Source organism: Hyperolius riggenbachi, unplaced genomic scaffold (assembly GCF_040937935.1).
Source record: "Hyperolius riggenbachi isolate aHypRig1 unplaced genomic scaffold, aHypRig1.pri scaffold_320, whole genome shotgun sequence".
Taxonomy (NCBI): domain Eukaryota; kingdom Metazoa; phylum Chordata; class Amphibia; order Anura; family Hyperoliidae; genus Hyperolius; species Hyperolius riggenbachi.
In genome coordinates, this window is record NW_027152531.1 from 1 (window position 1) to 20,115 (window position 20,115).

The 20,115-nt window shown below is 50.3% G+C and overlaps 1 protein-coding gene across 1 annotated transcript in view; it reads left to right on the forward strand.

Annotated features, from left to right (window-relative positions):
* Positions 1–176: 176 nt before the first annotated feature.
* LOC137543892 (WD repeat-containing protein 90-like) overlaps positions 177–20,115 on the forward strand; it is a gene marked incomplete at its 3' end in the record, with an annotated part of 81,260 nt that continues 61,321 nt past the window's right edge. The window contains exons 1-3 of the mRNA XM_068264966.1: positions 177–337; positions 1,611–1,667; positions 7,306–7,374. Of these exons, the coding sequence (XP_068121067.1) occupies positions 251–337; positions 1,611–1,667; positions 7,306–7,374 (213 nt within the window). The remainder of the gene's footprint in view (positions 338–1,610; positions 1,668–7,305; positions 7,375–20,115) is intronic.

The window sequence follows — 20,115 nt, forward strand, 5'->3', positions numbered from 1 at the left end:
TCGCAGTCCTGTCCGTGAAGACCCCCCGCACTGTGACCATCAGTAAACCCGTCCAGGACAGAGTGTCCCTCATCCAGCAGATCACCAGCCCCCGACCGGTGAGCCCAACTCTCTGCCGCTTTATCTCTGCTGTAATCCCAGCGTTGTGTAACCCTCATATCCTCTCCCCAGTATCCGCAGCGCAGCACCCTGCGTGTAGAGTCCATCCCGGAGCGCCACCTGTCTGTGGGAGGGGAGACTGCAGACAACAATGCAGAGGATGATGGTGGAATCCACGTGTATGCCCACAAAGGGAGCAGCATCACCGACCAGCGGCACACGTCCCGACCCTCAGGAGGTGAGGCTCGCTGTACTCTGAGTTCCGCCCATTCTATGTACGCCTCCTGCTGCGCTCTCCAGTTCCCAGGACTAAAACCTAGAATACAATTCCATATATGGTGTAAGCAAGCATTGATTCCGACACTTGCCCTGTACAGGGGAAGATTTCTCCTCTCACACGTGTCTCTGCACTTCCCTCTAAGGCCGGAGACTCACCGGACTGAAACCACCTCCAACACCAGGTGGCTCCAACCTACGCATTTTCATCCGTTATACATACTTCTCCAGGGTTGGAGGAAGGACAAAACGCGTAGGGTGGAGCCAGTATGTTACTCCTTATGAGCCAGCAGAATGAGTCCTGAAAGAGACAGCAGATCAGAGTGCGTGTTCAGCTGTAGGGTCAGTAGTAGTGAATGGGAGCAGGAGTGAGACGCTTGCTGAGCTGCAGGGCCCGTGGGACGCTGGACACACAAATGTGGCAGGATGGACAAACTGCATAGGGTGGAGCCAGTATGTCGCCCCTTATTATTCCCCAGTAGAATGGAGTCCTGAAAGAGACAGCGGGTCAGAGGGAGTGTTCAGCAGGGGGGGTTCAGTAGTGAACGGGAGCAGGAGTGAGACGCCTGCTGAGCTGCAGGGCCCGTGGGACGCTGGACACGCTTACCGACCGCCAGACACGTAAATGTGGAGGAAGGACAAAACGCGTAGGGCGGAGCCAGTATGTCGCAATGTGGCTTTCCATTAACTTTCATTATATGAGCAGTCAATGCGTTTTCACGCATTCTGAAACCACACAGCCCAACCCCCTTATTGGAACCAAAAGCGAGAGGGATATGGAGGCTGACATATTTATTTCATTTTAAACAATGCTAGTTACCTGGCTGTCCTGCTGATCATCTGCTTCTAATACATTTAGCCACAGCCCCTGAACAAGTATGCAGCAGATCAGGTGTCTCTGACTATGACTGGATTAGCTGCATGCTTGTTTCTGGTGTTATTCAGACACTACTGCAGCCAGAGAGATCAGCAGGACAGCCAGGCAATGTGCATTGTTTTAACAAAGAAATATATATGTCAGCCACCATATACCTCTCACTTCAGGAGTGCTTTAAGTACAGAAGGATCCATGCATGTAATATAGGATGGAAATTCCATTATTGATGGATATATTGGGGGTTCTTGGCAGGCAGAATCCTCTTCTTAGTTTACCTGCTTGATATGAAAGCTTGTGGTTACCATAGAGATGGACTCTGACTGCGGTGTGTGGTCTGACTGTCTCTTCTGTTTCCCAGGTGATCAGCACTTCTTCCTACCGACCAATGTCTTTATCCTCTGGATCTGAAGCCAAGGTGAGCTCTGCTGCTGACAGAAATAGACATGTTGCTGCACTGATTTTCCTCTGATTCGATAAAATCAGATGATCGGGCCACAAAATCGGTAGATGTATGGCCATCTTAAGACTGCATTCACACCTGACCAGATCAATATCCCAGAACCCCCTCTGCTACTTACCTGACCCGGATCAGTATCCCCGAACCCCCTCTGCTACTTACCTGACCACATCTATATCCCAGAACCCCCTCTTGCTACTTACCTGACCACATCTATATCCCAGAACCCCCTCTGCTACTTACCTGACCACATCTATATCCCAGAACCCCCTCTGCTACTTACCTGACAACATCTATATCCCAGAACCCCCTCTGCTACTTACCTGACCACATCTATATCCCAGAACCCCCTCTGCTACTTACCTGACCACATCTATATCCCAGAACCCCCTCTGCTACTTACGTGACCAGATCAATATCCCAGAACCCCCCTGCCACTTACCTGACCAGATCAATCTTGCTTATGTTCAACTTTACCTGCACTGCTTTAAACTTTATGGTACGCATACATAATTGTGACCATTTCCTGGTGCCAGGCCTTATGCTGCAATGTGTACTTAATTAATTAGTCATAATTTGCATGTCTGTAGACTGACCCAGCCTCCCACAGCCCAGGCCTGGCCATTCACACCTGATCCTCATTCCAGCACTCATCTCCATCCCCTCTGCTGTCTACTTAATCTAGTCTCTAAGTCAGATTTGACTGTAGTCAGATGTGCATTAATTTTAAGTGCATGATTTGAAGTGCACAGCAAAAGACCCGAATTAGACCAGAATTGAACCAGAAGGGAACAGAAGGAACTGCCACGAGACTCGGCAGTTTGATCACATGGTTTGCTACTTAACTGTTTTTTATCTGTTTCACCATATGCTTGCTTGTTTCTGCAATTCCTGTTTCTACACATACCCCACCCTCCTGCTGTCAGCTATCGATCTCCCTGTAGACCACCTCAGAATGTTTAAAATGTCTTTCACAACCGCTTCTTTTTGCCTTCTGTTCCTGAAAATCCACATGTCACTTCATCCTCCCACTGTCAGCAACACCATACACATTGCTCCCTCTCTGCTATCATCTCCCCTTCTCTCTAGCCACGAACTATTCCTATTTCTCTGCTCACACTACCCCTCCTCTGCTCTCACTAAACCTAACTTGCATACACACAAGTCTCACCTCCACATCTCCCTGCTCTGCCTACTCCTCCTCCTGGCTTCTGGGGACATATCACCAAACCCAGGGCCCACTCCTAGACCTCACACTGCTCAGACTACAACTCATTCCACCAATAACAAACCTCACCACATCCCCTCCCAGAACACCTACAACCTTATTGACATCCCCCTTCTTCCCAGCTCTCCCCTCCCCATATCTGGGGCTCTATGGAACTCCCGCTCCGTTTGTAATAAACTGGCCTTTACTCATGACATGTTTATCTCCAACACTTTCACCTTTCTGGGACTCACTGAAACATGGATAACTCCATCAGACACGGTGTCTCCAGCTGCTCTATCATATGGTGGTCTAAAATTTAGTCATGCCCCTAGACCTGGTCACAAACATGGAGGGGGGGTGGGGATCCTCCTCTCTGAACACTGCTCCTTTAAGCCACTCACACCACTGCCCACACTCTCATCCTTTGAAGTTCATGCTGTCCGTCTCTACTCTCCATACCACATTCAGATTGTTATCTACCGCCCGCCCGGTCCAGCCTCTACTTTCATTGATCACTTTTCAGCATGGCTTCTCCAGTTCCTCTCCACTGATATACCCTCTATCATCATTGGAGATTTTAATATACCCATCGACACTAACTGCCCTACTGCCACCAAACTGCTCTCTCTCACCTCCTCGTTTGACCTCGCCCAATGGTCCTCCACTTCCACCCACAAAGACGACCACACTCTTGACCTTGTCTTTACCCGCCTCTGTTCTATTTCAAGCTTTCATAACACTCCGCTTTCCCTCTCAGACCACAACCTTCTTACCTTCTCAATCAATTCTTCTCTACCGTCAACTCCTCCAACACTACACCATACAGTCACGCGCAGGAATTACCGCAACCTGGATGTGAATTCCCTGACTGAGGCCTTGCAACCTCTAAGTACCCTGTCTTCCTACACTGACCCTGAGGCAGCATCCAGTTACTTATTTAGTGTAGTCTCCTCTGCCATGAATTCAGCCGTTCCACTCACCACCACCCGCCCCCGCCAAACTAACCGGCAGCCCTGGCTCACTGAACAAATCAAGCAGCTGAAAAGGCGCTCCAGGGTGGCAGAAAGGTGCTTGAGAAAGAGCACTGCTATAAAGGACTTCAATCACTATAAACAAACTATGCAGGAGCTCAGGGATGCCCTCACCTCTGCTAAGCAGTCTTATTTCTCCTCACTCATTTCCTCACAGTCCCACAACCCAAAACAATTGTTCAACACCTTTAACTCCCTACTTCGTCCCACACCTCCTCCCCCTACCACATGTCTGTCAGCCGACGACTTTGCATCGTACTTTACAAGCAAGATTGATGCAATACGTAATAGCTTCAACACACAACCATTTTTACCAGCTCAACCGTCACCTATAAATTCCTTCTGTCCGCCTGCACCGTCACCCACCACTAACTGCCTTCCCCCCGCTCCACGTGACCACTCTCCCACTCTAACATCTTTCACCACACTAAATGAACAGTGTCTTTCCTCACTAATCTCCAAAGCGCATCTCACTACCTGTGCCCTGGACCCCATTCCCTCTCATCTAATCCCCCAGCTTTCCTCCTCCTTTAATCCCGCTCTAACAACTCTATTCAACCTTTCTATCTCCACTGGCACTTTTCCTTCCTTATTCAAACAAGCTATCATCACACCACTAATCAAAAAACCCTCTCTTGATCCAACTTCTCTATCCAACTACCGTCCTGTCTCGCTCCTCCCCTTTGCTTCTAAACTGCTGGAACGTCACATCCACTCAGAATTGTCTGCCTTTCTCTCTACCAACTCCTTACTTGACCCCTTTCAATCTGGATTCCACACACACCATTCCACCGAAACTGTCCTCACGAAAGTCTCTAATGACCTACTGGTAGCTAAATCCAAAGGCCAGTTCTCCATTCTAATACTCCTTGACCTTTCCTCTGCCTTTGACACGGTTGATCATGCTCTGCTTCTGCAGACACTGTCATCTTTAGGAATCAAGGGACAAGCACATTCCTGGATCTCCTCATCTCTCTGGACGCTCTTACACTGTGTTGTTCTCTAACACCAATTCCTCCCCACGCCCACTGTCTGTTGGTGTACCTCAAGGCTCTGTTCTTGGGCCACTTTTTTTCTCAATCTACACCCGTGGCCTGGGACAACTAATTAACTCTTTTGGCTTCCAGTATCACCTCTATGCGGATGACACCCAAATCTATCTCTCAGCTCCTGACCTGTCCTCACTTCTATCCAGAGTCCCCGACTGTCTACGTGCCGTTTCTGCATTCATGTCCTCCCGCTTCCTCAAACTCAACATGACTAAAACGGAAATTGTGATTTTTCCACCATCGCTATCTACACCCCCACCAATTGCAACCATAACGATAGACAACACCCCAATAACCTCAACCACTAAGGCCCGCTGCTTGGGGGTTATACTTGACTCAGAGCTCTCCTTTAAACCTCACATTGCCTCATTAACCACCACCTGCTATTTCCAGCTCAAAAATATATTCCGTATCCGTCCCTTCCTCACACAAGAAGCCACCAAAATGCTTGTTCATGCCTTAATTGTCTCCCGTCTAGACTACTGCAACACCCTGCTCTGTGGCCTACCAAAAAACAGGCTAGCTCCTCTCCAATCCCTTCTAAATGCAGCGGCCCGCCTCATTCACCTTTCCACACGCTCTTCCGATGCAGCCCCACTGTGCCGTTCTCTCCACTGGTTACCCATTACCCAGAGGATCCAGTTCAAACTCCTGACTCTAACATACAAAGCCCTCCACGAGTTGTCTCCTCCATACATCTCCTAACTAATCTCAAGATATTGTCCCTCCCGCAACCTTCGCTCCTCCCAAGAAATTCTCCTGGCCTCTAAGCTGATCACCTCCTCTCATGCTCGCATCCAGGACTTTACACGAGCATCATCCCTTATCTGGAACTCTCTTCCACAGCCTGTACGTCATGCTCCAAACCTGGACATCTTCAAACGCACTCTTAAAACACACCTTTTCAGACAAGCTTATAACATTCTATAGCCCTTATTTAGTTCTCTGTCACAATGTAATCAGAGGCAAAGAATCACTGCCTCATCCATCCTCCACCCCCTTACCTAGTGTGTCCCCCACAACCCATTAGATTGTAAGCCCGCAAGGGCAGGGTCATCCTCCTAATGTTTACTGTTCCTGTAACAATATTTGTGCTGCTTGGAACTCTGCTGTACATTTGTTAGTTGTATCTATGTTCCTCTTGTCGTCTTATTGTGCTTTGTAAAGCGCTGCGGAATATGTTGGCGCTATATAAATAAAAAATAATAATAATAATAATAATAATCAATATCCCAGAACCCCCTCTGCTACTTACCTGACCACATCTATATCCCAGAACCCCCTCTGCTACTTACCTGACCACATCTATATCCCAGAACCCCCTCTGCTACTTACCTGACCAGATCAATATCCCAGAACCCCCTCTGCTACTTACCTGACCACATCTATATCCCAGAACCCCCTCTGCCACTTACCTGACCAGTTCAATATCCCAGAACCCCCTCTGCTACTTAACCTGACCAGATCAGTATCCCAGAACCCCCTCTGCTACTTACCTGACCAGATCGATATCCCAGAACCCCCTCTGCTACTTACCTGACCAGATTGAAATCCCAGAACCTTCTCTGCTACTTACCTGACCACATCAATATCCCAGAACCCCTTCTGCTACTTACCTGACCACATCAATATCCCAGAACCCCCTCTGCTACTTACCTGACCACATCAATATCCCGGAACCCCCTCTGCTACTTACCTGACCAGATCAATATCCCAGAACCCTCTCTGCTACTTACCTGACCACATCAATATCCCAGAACCCCCTCTGCTACTTACCTGACCACATCAATATCCCAGAACCCCCTCTGCTACTTACCTGACCAGATCAATATCCCTGAACCCTCTCTGCTACTTACCTGACCAGATCAGTATCCCAGAAACCCCTCTGCTACTTACCTGACCAGATCAATATCCCAGAACCCCCTCTGCTACTTACCTGACCACATCTATATCCCAGAACCCCCTCTGCTACTTACCTGACCAGATCAATATCCCAGAACCCCCTCTGCTACTTACCTGACCTGATCAGTGTCCCAGAAACCCCTCTGCTACTTACCTGACCAGATCAATATCCCAGAACCCTCTCTGCTACTTACCTGACCACATCTATATCCCAGAACCCTCTCTGCTACTTACCTGACCACTTCAATATCCCAGAAAGCCCTCTGCTACTTACCTGACCAGACCAATATCCCAGAACCCTCTCTGCTACTTACCTGATCAGATTATTATCCCGGTATTGTCACTGACTTGATGCTACACTGGGATTTTTCGGTTTGTAGATCTCGTCTTTGTCTTCTCTTTAGACTCTTCTTCCAGATCCGATCCTAAAGCTCAGAAGACTCATCGGCTTTGGGGGCGGCACGGATCGCTGTGTAAGTGTTTCACTCTTCCCCTCAGCATTGTGGATCATGTTTTATGGCAGCTGGATCCTCTGGATCTCATCATTCAGATTCTGCTGTTGTCTTTACTGTGAAATGGTTTACAGTGAGACTGATGTGGATGCGGTGTATTGGCGTGGCTGACTTTAGCCCTGTTTTGAGATACTGTCATGCCGCTGCCATTGTTTACCATTGACTCACCAGTAGGTGGCGCTCCTGTGCTCAGTGTTTGCTGAAGCGCTGATAAGATGTATGTAGGTGTATGACCACCTGAAGAGGTACAGATGGACCATTTACTAGAAGAGAGAAGGTCAGACCATCAGCATGAGAGCAGCCCATACTGTGCCTGTATCACCCCCTCCAATCCCAGAATCCTCTGCTCCATTATTGGCTTATGTAGCACCAGCATCTTCTGTGTTATAGGCCAGGCCATCAGCATGAGAGCAGCAGCCCATACTGTGCCTGTATCACCCCCTCCAATCCCAGAATCCTCTGCTTCATTATTGGCTTATGTAGCACCAGCACCTTCTGTGTTATAGGCCAGACCATCAGCATGAGAGCAGCAGCCCATACTGTGCCTGTATCTCCCCCTCCAATCCCAGAATCCTCTGCTCCATTATTGGCTTATGTATCCCCAGCATCTCCTGTGTTATAGGCCAGGCCATCAGCATGACAGCAGCCCATACTGTGCCTGTATCACCTCCTCCAATCCCAGAATCCTCTGCTCCATTATTGGCTTATGTAGCCCCAGCATCTCCTGTGTTATAGGCCAGGCCATCAGCATGAGAGCAGCCTATACTGTGCCTGTATCACCCCATCCAATCCCAGAATCCTCTGCTCCATTATTGGCTTATGTAGCACCAGCACCTTCTGTGTTATAGGCCAGGCCATCAGCATGAGAGCAGCCTATACTGTGCCTGTATCACCTCCTCCAATCCCAGAATCCTCTGCTTCATTATTGGCTTATGTAGCCCCAGCATCTCCTGTGTTATAGGCCAGGCCATCAGCATGACAGCAGCCCATACTGTGCCTGTATCACCTCCTCCAATCCCAGAATCCTCTGCTCCATTATTGGCTTATGTAGCACCAGCACCTTCTGTGTTATAGGCCAGGCCATCAGCATGAGAGCAGCCTATACTGTGCCTGTATCACCCCCTCCAATCCCAGAATCCTCTGCTCCATTATTGGCTTATGTAGCACCAGCACCTTCTGTGTTATAGGCCAGGCCATCAGCATGAGAGCAGCCTATACTGTGCCTGTATCACCTCCTCCAATCCCAGAATCCTCTGCTTCATTATTGGCTTATGTAGCACCAGCATCTTCTGTGTTATAGGCCAGGCCATCAGCATGAGAGCAGCCCATACTGTGCCTGTATCACCCCCTCCAATCCCAGAATCCTCTGCTCCATTATTGGCTTATGTAGCACCAGCACCTTCTGTGTTATAGGCCAGGCCATCAGCATGAGAGCAGCAGCCCATACTGTGCTTGTATCACCCCCTCCAATCCCAGAATCCTCTGCTCCATTATTGGCTTATGTAGCACCAGCACCTTCTGTGTTATAGGCCAGGCCATCAGCATGAGAGCAGCAGCCCATACTGTGCCTGTATCACCTCCTCCAATCCCAGAATCCTCTGCTCCATTATTGGCTTATGTAGCACCAGCATCTTCTGTGTTATAGGCCAGGCCATCAGCATGAGAGCAGCCCATACTGTGCCTGTATCACCCCATCCAATCCCAGAATCCTCTGCTCCATTATTGGCTTATGTAGCCCCAGCATCTCCTGTGTTATAGGCCAGGCCATCAGCATGAGAGCAGCCCATACTGTGCCTGTATCACCCCATCCAATCCCAGAATCCTCTGCTCCATTATTGGCTTATGTAGCCCCAGCATATTCTGTGTTATAGGCCAGGCCATCAGCATGAGAGCAGCAGCCCATACTGTGCCTGTATCACCTCCTCCAATCCCAGAATCCTCTGCTCCATTATTGGCTTATGTAGCAGCAGCATCTTCTGTGTTATAGGCCAGGCCATCAGCATGAGAGCAGCAGCCCATACTGTGCCTGTATCACCTCATCCAATCCCAGAATCCTCTGCTCCATTATTGGCTTATGTAGCACCAGCACCTTCTGTGTTATAGGCCAGGCCATCAGCATGAGAGCAGCCCATACTGTGCCTGTATCACCCCCTCCAATCCCAGAATCCTCTGCTCCATTATTGGCTTATGTAGCCCCAGCATCTTCTGTGTTATAGGCCAGGCCATCAGCATGAGAGCAGCAGCCCATACTGTGCCTGTATCACCCCCTCCAATCCCAGAATCCTCTGCTCCATTATTGGCTTATGTAGCACCAGCATCTTCTGTGTTATAGGCCAGGCCATCAGCATGAGAGCAGCCCATACTGTGCCTGTATCACCCCCTCCAATCCCAGAATCCTCTGCTCCATTATTGGCTTATGTAGCCCCAGCATCTCCTGTGTTATAGGCCAGGCCATCAGCATGAGAGCAGCCTATACTGTGCCTGTATCACCTCCTCCAATCCCAGAATCCTCTGCTCCATTATTGGCTTATGTAGCAGCAGCATCTTCTGTGTTATAGGCCAGGCCATCAGCATGAGAGCAGCCCATACTGTGCCTGTATCACCCCCTCCAATCCCAGAATCCTCTGCTCCATTATTGGCTTATGTAGCCCCAGCATCTCCTGTGTTATAGGCCAGGCCATCAGCATGAGAGCAGCAGCCCATACTGTGCCTGTATCACCTCCTCCAATCCCAGAATCCTCTGCTCCATTATTGGCTTATGTAGCACCAGCATCTTCTGTGTTATAGGCCAGGCCATCAGCATGAGAGCAGCAGCCCATACTGTGCCTGTATCACCTCCTCCAATCCCAGAATCCTCTGCTCCATTATTGACTTATGTAGCACCAGCACCTTCTGTGTTATAGGCCAGGCCATCAGCATGAGAGCAGTCCATACTGTGCCTGTATCACCTCCTCCAATCCCAGAATCCTCTGCTCCATTATTGGCTTATGTAGCCCCAGCATCTCCTGTGTTATAGGCCAGGCCATCAGCATGAGAGCAGCCTATACTGTGCCTGTATCACCCCCTCCAATCCCAGAATCCTCTGCTCCATTATTGGCTTATGTAGCATCAGCACCTTCTGTGTTATAGGCCAGGCCATCAGCATGAGAGCAGCCCATACTGTGCCTGTATCACCCCCTCCAATCCCAGAATCCTCTGCTCCATTATTGGCTTATGTAGCCCCAGCATCTCCTGTGTTATAGGCCAGGCCATCAGCATGAGAGCAGCAGCCCATACTGTGCCTGTATCACCCCTCCAATCCCAGAATCCTCTGCTCCATTATTGGCTTATGTAGCACCAGCATCTCCTGTGTTATAGGCCAGGCCATCAGCATGAGAGCAGCAGCCCATACTGTGCCTGTATCACACCATCCAATCCCAGAATCCTCTGCTCCATTATTGGCTTTTGTAGCAGCAGCATCTTCTGTGTTATAGGCCAGGCCATCAGCATGAGAGCAGCCTATGCTGTGCCTGTATCACCTCCTCCAATCCCAGAATCCTCTGCTCCATTATTGGCTTATGTAGCCCCAGCATCTCCTGTGTTATAGGCCAGGCCATCAGCATGAGAGCAGCCTATACTGTGCCTGTATCACCCCCTCCAATCCCAGAATCCTCTGCTCCATTATTGGCTTATGTAGCCCCAGCACCTCCTGTGTTATAGGCCAGGCCATCAGCATGAGAGCAGCAGCCCATACTGTGCCTGTATCACCCCTCCAATCCCAGAATCCTCTGCTCCATTATTGGCTTATGTAGCCCCAGCATCTTCTGTGTTATAGGCCAGGCCATCAGCATGAGAGCAGCAGCCCATACTGTGCCTGTATCACCCCATCCAATCCCAGAATCCTCTGCTCCATTATTGGCTTATGTAGCAGCAGCATCTCCTGTGTTATAGGCCAGGCCATCAGCATGAGAGCAGCCCATACTGTGCCTGTATCACCCCATCCAATCCCAGAATCCTCTGCTCCATTATTGGCTTATGTAGCACCAGCATCTTCTGTGTTATAGGCCAGGCCATCAGCATGAGAGCAGCCCATACTGTGCCTGTATCACCCCATCCAATCCCAGAATCCTCTGCTCCATTATTGGCTTATGTAGCCCCAGCATCTCCTGTGTTATAGGCCAGGCCATCAGCATGAGAGCAGCCTATACTGTGCCTGTATCACCCCCTCCAATCCCAGAATCCTCTGCTCCATTATTGGCTTATGTAGCCCCAGCACCTCCTGTGTTATAGGCCAGGCCATCAGCATGAGAGCAGCAGCCCATACTGTGCCTGTATCACCCCTCCAATCCCAGAATCCTCTGCTCCATTATTGGCTTATGTAGCCCCAGCATCTTCTGTGTTATAGGCCAGGCCATCAGCATGAGAGCAGCAGCCCATACTGTGCCTGTATCACCCCATCCAATCCCAGAATCCTCTGCTCCATTATTGGCTTATGTAGCAGCAGCATCTCCTGTGTTATAGGCCAGGCCATCAGCATGAGAGCAGCCCATACTGTGCCTGTATCACCCCATCCAATCCCAGAATCCTCTGCTCCATTATTGGCTTATGTAGCACCAGCATCTTCTGTGTTATAGGCCAGGCCATCAGCATGAGAGCAGCAGCCCATACTGTGCCTGTATCACCCCTCCAATCCCAGAATCCTCTGCTCCATTATTGGCTTATGTAGCACCAGCACCTTCTGTGTTATAGGCCAGGCCATCAGCATGAGAGCAGCAGCCTATACTGTGCCTGTATCACCCCCTCCAATCCCAGAATCCTCTGCTCCATTATTGGCTTATGTAGCCCCAGCATATTCTGTGTTATAGGCCAGGCCATCAGCATGAGAGCAGCAGCCCATACTGTGCCTGTATCACCTCCTCCAATCCCAGAATCCTCTGCTCCATTATTGGCTTATGTAGCAGCAGCATCTTCTGTGTTATAGGCCAGGCCATCAGCATGAGAGCAGCCCATACTGTGCCTGTATCACCCCCTCCAATCCCAGAATCCTCTGCTCCATTATTGGCTTATGTAGCCCCAGCATCTTCTGTGTTATAGGCCAGGCCATCAGCATGAGAGCAGCAGCCCATACTGTGCCTGTATCACCCCCTCCAATCCCAGAATCCTCTGCTCCATTATTGGCTTATGTAGCACCAGCATCTTCTGTGTTATAGGCCAGGCCATCAGCATGAGAGCAGCCCATACTGTGCCTGTATCACCCCCTCCAATCCCAGAATCCTCTGCTCCATTATTGGCTTATGTAGCCCCAGCATCTCCTGTGTTATAGGCCAGGCCATCAGCATGAGAGCAGCCTATACTGTGCCTGTATCACCTCCTCCAATCCCAGAATCCTCTGCTCCATTATTGGCTTATGTAGCAGCAGCATCTTCTGTGTTATAGGCCAGGCCATCAGCATGAGAGCAGCCCATACTGTGCCTGTATCACCCCCTCCAATCCCAGAATCCTCTGCTCCATTATTGGCTTATGTAGCCCCAGCACCTTCTGTGTTATAGGCCAGGCCATCAGCATGAGAGCAGCCTATACTGTGCCTGTATCACCTCCTCCAATCCCAGAATCCTCTGCTCCATTATTGGCTTATGTAGCCCCAGCATCTCCTGTGTTATAGGCCAGGCCATCAGCATGAGAGCAGCCCATACTGTGCCTGTATCACCCCTCCAATCCCAGAATCCTCTGCTCCATTATTGGCTTATGTAGCCCCAGCATCTCCTGTGTTATAGGCCAGGCCATCAGCATGAGAGCAGCCTATACTGTGCCTGTATCACCCCATCCAATCCCAGAATCCTCTGCTCCATTATTGGCTTATGTAGCAGCAGCACCTTCTGTGTTATAGGCCAGGCCATCAGCATGAGAGCAGCCTATACTGTGCCTGTATCACCTCCTCCAATCCCAGAATCCTCTGCTCCATTATTGGCTTATGTAGCCCCAGCATCTCCTGTGTTATAGGCCAGGCCATCAGCATGAGAGCAGCCCATACTGTGCCTGTATCACCCCATCCAATCCCAGAATCCTCTGCTCCATTATTGGCTTATGTAGCCCCAGCATCTTCTGTGTTATAGGCCAGGCCATCAGCATGAGAGCAGCCCATACTGTGCCTGTATCACCCCCTCCAATCCCAGAATCCTCTGCTCCATTATTGGCTTATGTAGCAGCAGCACCTTCTGTGTTATAGGCCAGGCCATCAGCATGAGAGCAGCCTATACTGTGCCTGTATCACCCCCTCCAATCCCAGAATCCTCTGCTCCATTATTGGCTTATGTAGCAGCAGCATCTTCTGTGTTATAGGCCAGGCCATCAGCATGAGAGCAGCAGCCCATACTGTGCCTGTATCACCCCCTCCAATCCCAGAATCCTCTGCTCCATTATTGGCTTATGTAGCCCCAGCATCTCCTGTGTTATAGGCCAGGCCATCAGCATGAGAGCAGCCTATACTGTGCCTGTATCACCCCATCCAATCCCAGAATCCTCTGCTCCATTATTGGCTTATGTAGCAGCAGCATCTTCTGTGTTATAGGCCAGGCCATCAGCATGAGAGCAGCAGCCCATACTGTGCCTGTATCACCCCCTCCAATCCCAGAATCCTCTGCTCCATTATTGGCTTATGTAGCCCCAGCATCTCCTGTGTTATAGGCCAGGCCATCAGCATGAGAGCAGCCCATACTGTGCCTGTATCACCCCATCCAATCCCAGAATCCTCTGCTCCATTATTGGCTTATGTAGCACCAGCACCTTCTGTGTTATAGGCCAGGCCATCAGCATGAGAGCAGCCCATACTGTGCCTGTATCACCTCCTCCAATCCCAGAATCCTCTGCTCCATTATTGGCTTATGTGGCACCAGCATCTTCTGTGTTATAGGCCAGGCCATCAGCATGAGAGCAGCCCATACTGTGCCTGTATCACCCCATCCAATCCCAGAATCCTCTGCTCCATTATTGGCTTATGTAGTACCAGCATCCTCTGTGTTATAGGCCAGGCCATCAGCATGAGAACAGCCTATACTGTGCCTGTATCACCTCCTCCAATCCCAGAATCCTCTGCTCCATTATTGGCTTATGTAGCACCAGCATCTCCTGTGTTATAGGCCAGGCCATCAGCATGAGAGCAGCACATACTGTGCCTGTATCACCCCCTCCAATCCCAGAATCCTCTGCTCCATTATTGGCTTATGTAGCACCAGCATCTCCTGTGTTATAGGCCAGGCCATCAGCATGAGAGCAGCCTATACTGTGCCTGTATCACCCCATCCAATCCCAGAATCCTCTGCTCCATTATTGGCTTATGTAGCACCAGCATCTTCTGTGTTATAGGCCAGGCCATCAGCATGAGAGCAGCCCATACTGTGCCTGTATCACCCCATCCAATCCCAGAATCCTCTGCTCCATTATTGGCTTATGTAGCACCAGCATCTCCTGTGTTATAGGCCAGGCCATCAGCATGAGAGCAGCCTATACTGTGCCTGTATCACCCCCTCCAATCCCAGAATCCTCTGCTCCATTATTGGCTTATGTAGCACCAGCATCTCCTGTGTTATAGGCCAGGCCATCAGCATGAGAGCAGCCCATACTGTGCCTGTATCACCCCCTCCAATCCCAGAATCTTCTGCTCCATTATTGGCTTATGTAGCCCCAGCATCTCCTGTGTTATAGGCCAGGCCATCAGCATGAGAGCAGCAGCCCATACTGTGCCTGTATCACCCCATCCAATCCCAGAATCCTCTGCTCCATTATTGGCTTATGTAGTACCAGCATCCTCTGTGTTATAGGCCAGGCCATCAGCATGAGAACAGCCTATACTGTGCCTGTATCACCTCCTCCAATCCCATAATCCTCTGCTCCATTATTGGCTTATGTAGCACCAGCATCTCCTGTGTTATAGGCCAGGCCATCAGCATGAGAGCAGCCCATACTGTGCCTGTATCACCCCATCCAATCCCAGAATCCTCTGCTCCATTATTGGCTTATGTAGCACCAGCACCTTCTGTGTTATAGGCCAGGCCATCAGCATGAGAGCAGCACATACTGTGCCTGTATCACCCCCTCCAATCCCAGAATCCTCTGCTCCATTATTGGCTTATGTAGCACCAGCATCTCCTGTGTTATAGGCCAGGCCATCAGCATGAGAGCAGCCTATACTGTGCCTGTATCACCCCATCCAATCCCAGAATCCTCTGCTCCATTATTGGCTTATGTAGCACCAGCATCTTCTGTGTTATAGGCCAGGCCATCAGCATGAGAGCAGCCCATACTGTGCCTGTATCACCCCATCCAATCCCAGAATCCTCTGCTCCATTATTGGCTTATGTAGCACCAGCATCTCCTGTGTTATAGGCCAGGCCATCAGCATGAGAGCAGCCTATACTGTGCCTGTATCACCCCCTCCAATCCCAGAATCCTCTGCTCCATTATTGGCTTATGTAGCACCAGCATCTCCTGTGGTATAGGCCAGGCCATCAGCATGAGAGCAGCCCATACTGTGCCTGTATCACCCCCTCCAATCCCAGAATCCTCTGCTCCATTATTGGCTTATGTAGCCCCAGCATCTCCTGTGTTATAGGCCAGGCCATCAGCATGAGAGCAGCAGCCCATACTGTGCCTGTATCACCCCATCCAATCCCAGAATCCTCTGCTCCATTATTGGCTTATGTAGCACCAGCACCTTCTGTGTTATAGGCCAGGCCATCAGCATGAGAGCAGCAGCCCATACTGTGCCTGTATCACCCCCTCCAATCCCAGAATCCTCTGCTCCATTATTGGCTTATGTAGCACCAGCATCTTCTGTGTTATAGGCCAGGCCATCAGCATGAGAGCAGCCCATACTGTGCCTGTATCACCCCTCCAATCCCAGAATCCTCTGCTCCATTATTGGCTTATGTAGCCCCAGCATCTCCTGTGTTATAGGCCAGGCCATCAGCATGAGAGCAGCCCATACTGTGCCTGTATCACCCCCTCCAATCCCAGAATCCTCTGCTCCATTATTGGCTTATGTAGCCCCAGCATCTCCTGTGTTATAGGCCAGGCCATCAGCATGAGAGCAGCCTATACTGTGCCTGTATCACCCCATCCAATCCCAGAATCCTCTGCTCCATTATTGGCTTATGTAGCCCCAGCATCTTCTGTGTTATAGGCCAGGCCATCAGCATGAGAGCAGCAGCCCATACTGTGCCTGTATCACCCCATCCAATCCCAGAATCCTCTGCTCCATTATTGGCTTATGTAGCAGCAGCACCTCCTGTGTTATAGGCCAGGCCATCAGCATGAGAGCAGCAGCCTATACTGTGCCTGTATCACCTCATCCAATCCCAGAATCCTCTGCTCCATTATTGGCTTATGTAGCCCCAGCATCTCCTGTGTTATAGGCCAGGCCATCAGCATGAGAGCAGCAGCCCATACTGTGCCTGTATCACCCCATCCAATCCCAGAATCCTCTGCTCCATTATTGGCTTATGTAGCACCAGCATCTCCTGTGTTATAGGCCAGGCCATCAGCATGAGAGCAGCCCATACTGTGCCTGTATCACCCCATCCAATCCCAGAATCCTCTGCTCCATTATTGGCTTATGTAGCACCAGCATCTTCTGTGTTATAGGCCAGGCCATCAGCATGAGAGCTGCAGCCCATACTGTGCCTGTATCACCTCCTCCAATCCCAGAATCCTCTGCTCCATTATTGGCTTATGTAGCCCCAGCATCTCCTGTGTTATAGGCCAGGCCATCAGCATGAGAGCAGCAGCCCATACTGTGCCTGTATCACCTCCTCCAATCCCAGAATCCTCTGCTCCATTATTGGCTTATGTAGCCCCAGCATCTTCTGTGTTATAGGCCAGGCCATCAGCATGAGAGCAGCAGCCCATACTGTGCCTGTATCACCTCCTCCAATCCCAGAATCCTCTGCTCCATTATTGGCTTATGTAGCACCAGCATCTCCTGTGTTATAGGCCAGGCCATCAGCATGAGAGCAGCCCATACTGTGCCTGTATCACCCCCTCCAATCCCAGAATCCTCTGCTCCATTATTGGCTTATGTAGCACCAGCATCTTCTGTGTTATAGGCCAGGCCATCAGCATGAGAGCAGCCCATACTGTGCCTGTATCACCCCCTCCAATCCCAGAATCCTCTTCTCCATTATTGGCTTATGTAGCAGCAGCATCTCCTGTGTTATAGGCCAGGCCATCAGCATGAGAGCAGCAGCCCATACTGTGCCTGTATCTCCCCATCCAATCCCAGAATCCTCTGCTACATTATTGGCTTATGTAGCCCCAGCACCTTCTGTGTTATAGGCCAGGCCATCAGCATGAGAGCAGCCCATACTGTGCCTGTATCACCCCCTCCAATCCCAGAATCCTCTGCTCCATTATTGGCTTATGTAGCACCAGTATCTCCTGTGTTATAGGCCAGGCCATCAGCATGAGAGCAGCCCATACTGTGCCTGTATCACCTCCTCCAATCCCAGAATCCTCTGCTCCATTATTGGCTTATGTAGCACCAGTATCTCCTGTGTTATAGGCCAGGCCATCAGCATGAGAGCAGCAGCCCATACTGTGCCTGTATCACCTCCTCCAATCCCAGAATCCTCTGCTCCATTATTGGCTTATGTAGCCCCAGCATCTCCTGTGTTATAGGCCAGGCCATCAGCATGAGAGCAGCCTATACTGTGCCTGTATCACCCCCTCCAATCCCAGAATCCTCTGCTTCATTATTGGCTTATGTAGCACCAGCACCTTCTGTGTTATAGGCCAGGCCATCAGCATGAGAGCAGCAGCCCATACTGTGCCTGTATCACCTCCTCCAATCCCAGAATCCTCTGCTCCATTATTGGCTTATGTAGCCCCAGCATCTCCTGTGTTATAGGCCAGGCCATCAGCATGAGAGCAGCCCATACTGTGCCTGTATCACCCCCTCCAATCCCAGAATCCTCTGCTCCATTATTGGCTTATGTAGCACCAGCACCTTCTGTGTTATAGGCCAGGCCATCAGCATGAGAGCAGCAGCCCATACTGTGCCTGTATCACCTCCTCCAATCCCAGAATCCTCTGCTCCATTATTGGCTTATGTAGCACCAGCATCCTCTGTGTTATAGGCCAGGCCATCAGCATGAGAGCAGCCCATATTGTGCCTGTATCACCCCCTCCAATCCCAGAATCCTCTGCTCCATTATTGGCTTATGTAGCACCAGCATCTCCTGTGTTATAGGCCAGGCCATCAGCATGAGAGCAGCCCATACTGTGCCTGTATCACCCCCTCCAATCCCAGAATCCTCTGCTCCATTATTGGCTTATGTAGCACCAGCATCTTCTGTGTTATAGGCCAGGCCATCAGCATGAGAGCAGCCCATACTGTGCCTGTATCACCCCCTCCAATCCCAGAATCCTCTTCTCCATTATTGGCTTATGTAGCAGCAGCATCTCCTGTGTTATAGGCCAGGCCATCAGCATGAGAGCAGCAGCCCATACTGTGCCTGTATCTCCCCATCCAATCCCAGAATCCTCTGCTACATTATTGGCTTATGTAGCCCCAGCACCTTCTGTGTTATAGGCCAGGCCATCAGCATGAGAGCAGCCCATACTGTGCCTGTATCACCCCCTCCAATCCCAGAATCCTCTGCTCCATTATTGGCTTATGTAGCACCAGTATCTCCTGTGTTATAGGCCAGGCCATCAGCATGAGAGCAGCCCATACTGTGCCTGTATCACCTCCTCCAATCCCAGAATCCTCTGCTCCATTATTGGCTTATGTAGCACCAGTATCTCCTGTGTTATAGGCCAGGCCATCAGCATGAGAGCAGCAGCCCATACTGTGCCTGTATCACCCCCTCCAATCCCAGAATCCTCTGCTTCATTATTGGCTTATGTAGCACCAGCACCTTCTGTGTTATAGGCCAGGCCATCAGCATGAGAGCAGCCCATACTGTGCCTGTATCACCCCATCCAATCCCAGAATCCTCTGCTCCATTATTGGCTTATGTAGCACCAGCATCTTCTGTGTTATAGGCCAGGCCATCAGCATGAGAGCAGCCCATACTGTGCCTGTATCACCTCCTCCAATCCCAGAATCCTCTGCTCCATTATTGGCTTATGTAGCCCCAGCATCTCCTGTGTTATAGGCCAGGCCATCAGCATGAGAGCAGCCTATACTGTGCCTGTATCACCCCCTCCAATCCCAGAATCCTCTGCTTCATTATTGGCTTATGTAGCACCAGCACCTTCTGTGTTATAGGCCAGGCCATCAGCATGAGAGCAGCAGCCCATACTGTGCCTGTATCACCTCCTCCAATCCCAGAATCCTCTGCTCCATTATTGGCTTATGTAGCCCCAGCATCTCCTGTGTTATAGGCCAGGCCATCAGCATGAGAGCAGCCCATACTGTGCCTGTATCACCCCCTCCAATCCCAGAATCCTCTGCTCCATTATTGGCTTATGTAGCACCAGCACCTTCTGTGTTATAGGCCAGGCCATCAGCATGAGAGCAGCCCATACTGTGCCTGTATCACCCCCTCCAATCCCAGAATCCTCTGCTCCATTATTGGCTTATGTAGCAGCAGCATCTTCTGTGTTATAGGCCAGGCCATCAGCATGAGAGCAGCAGCCTATACTGTGCCTGTATCACCCCCTCCAATCCCAGAATCCTCTGCTCCATTATTGGCTTATGTAGCACCAGCATCTTCTGTGTTATAG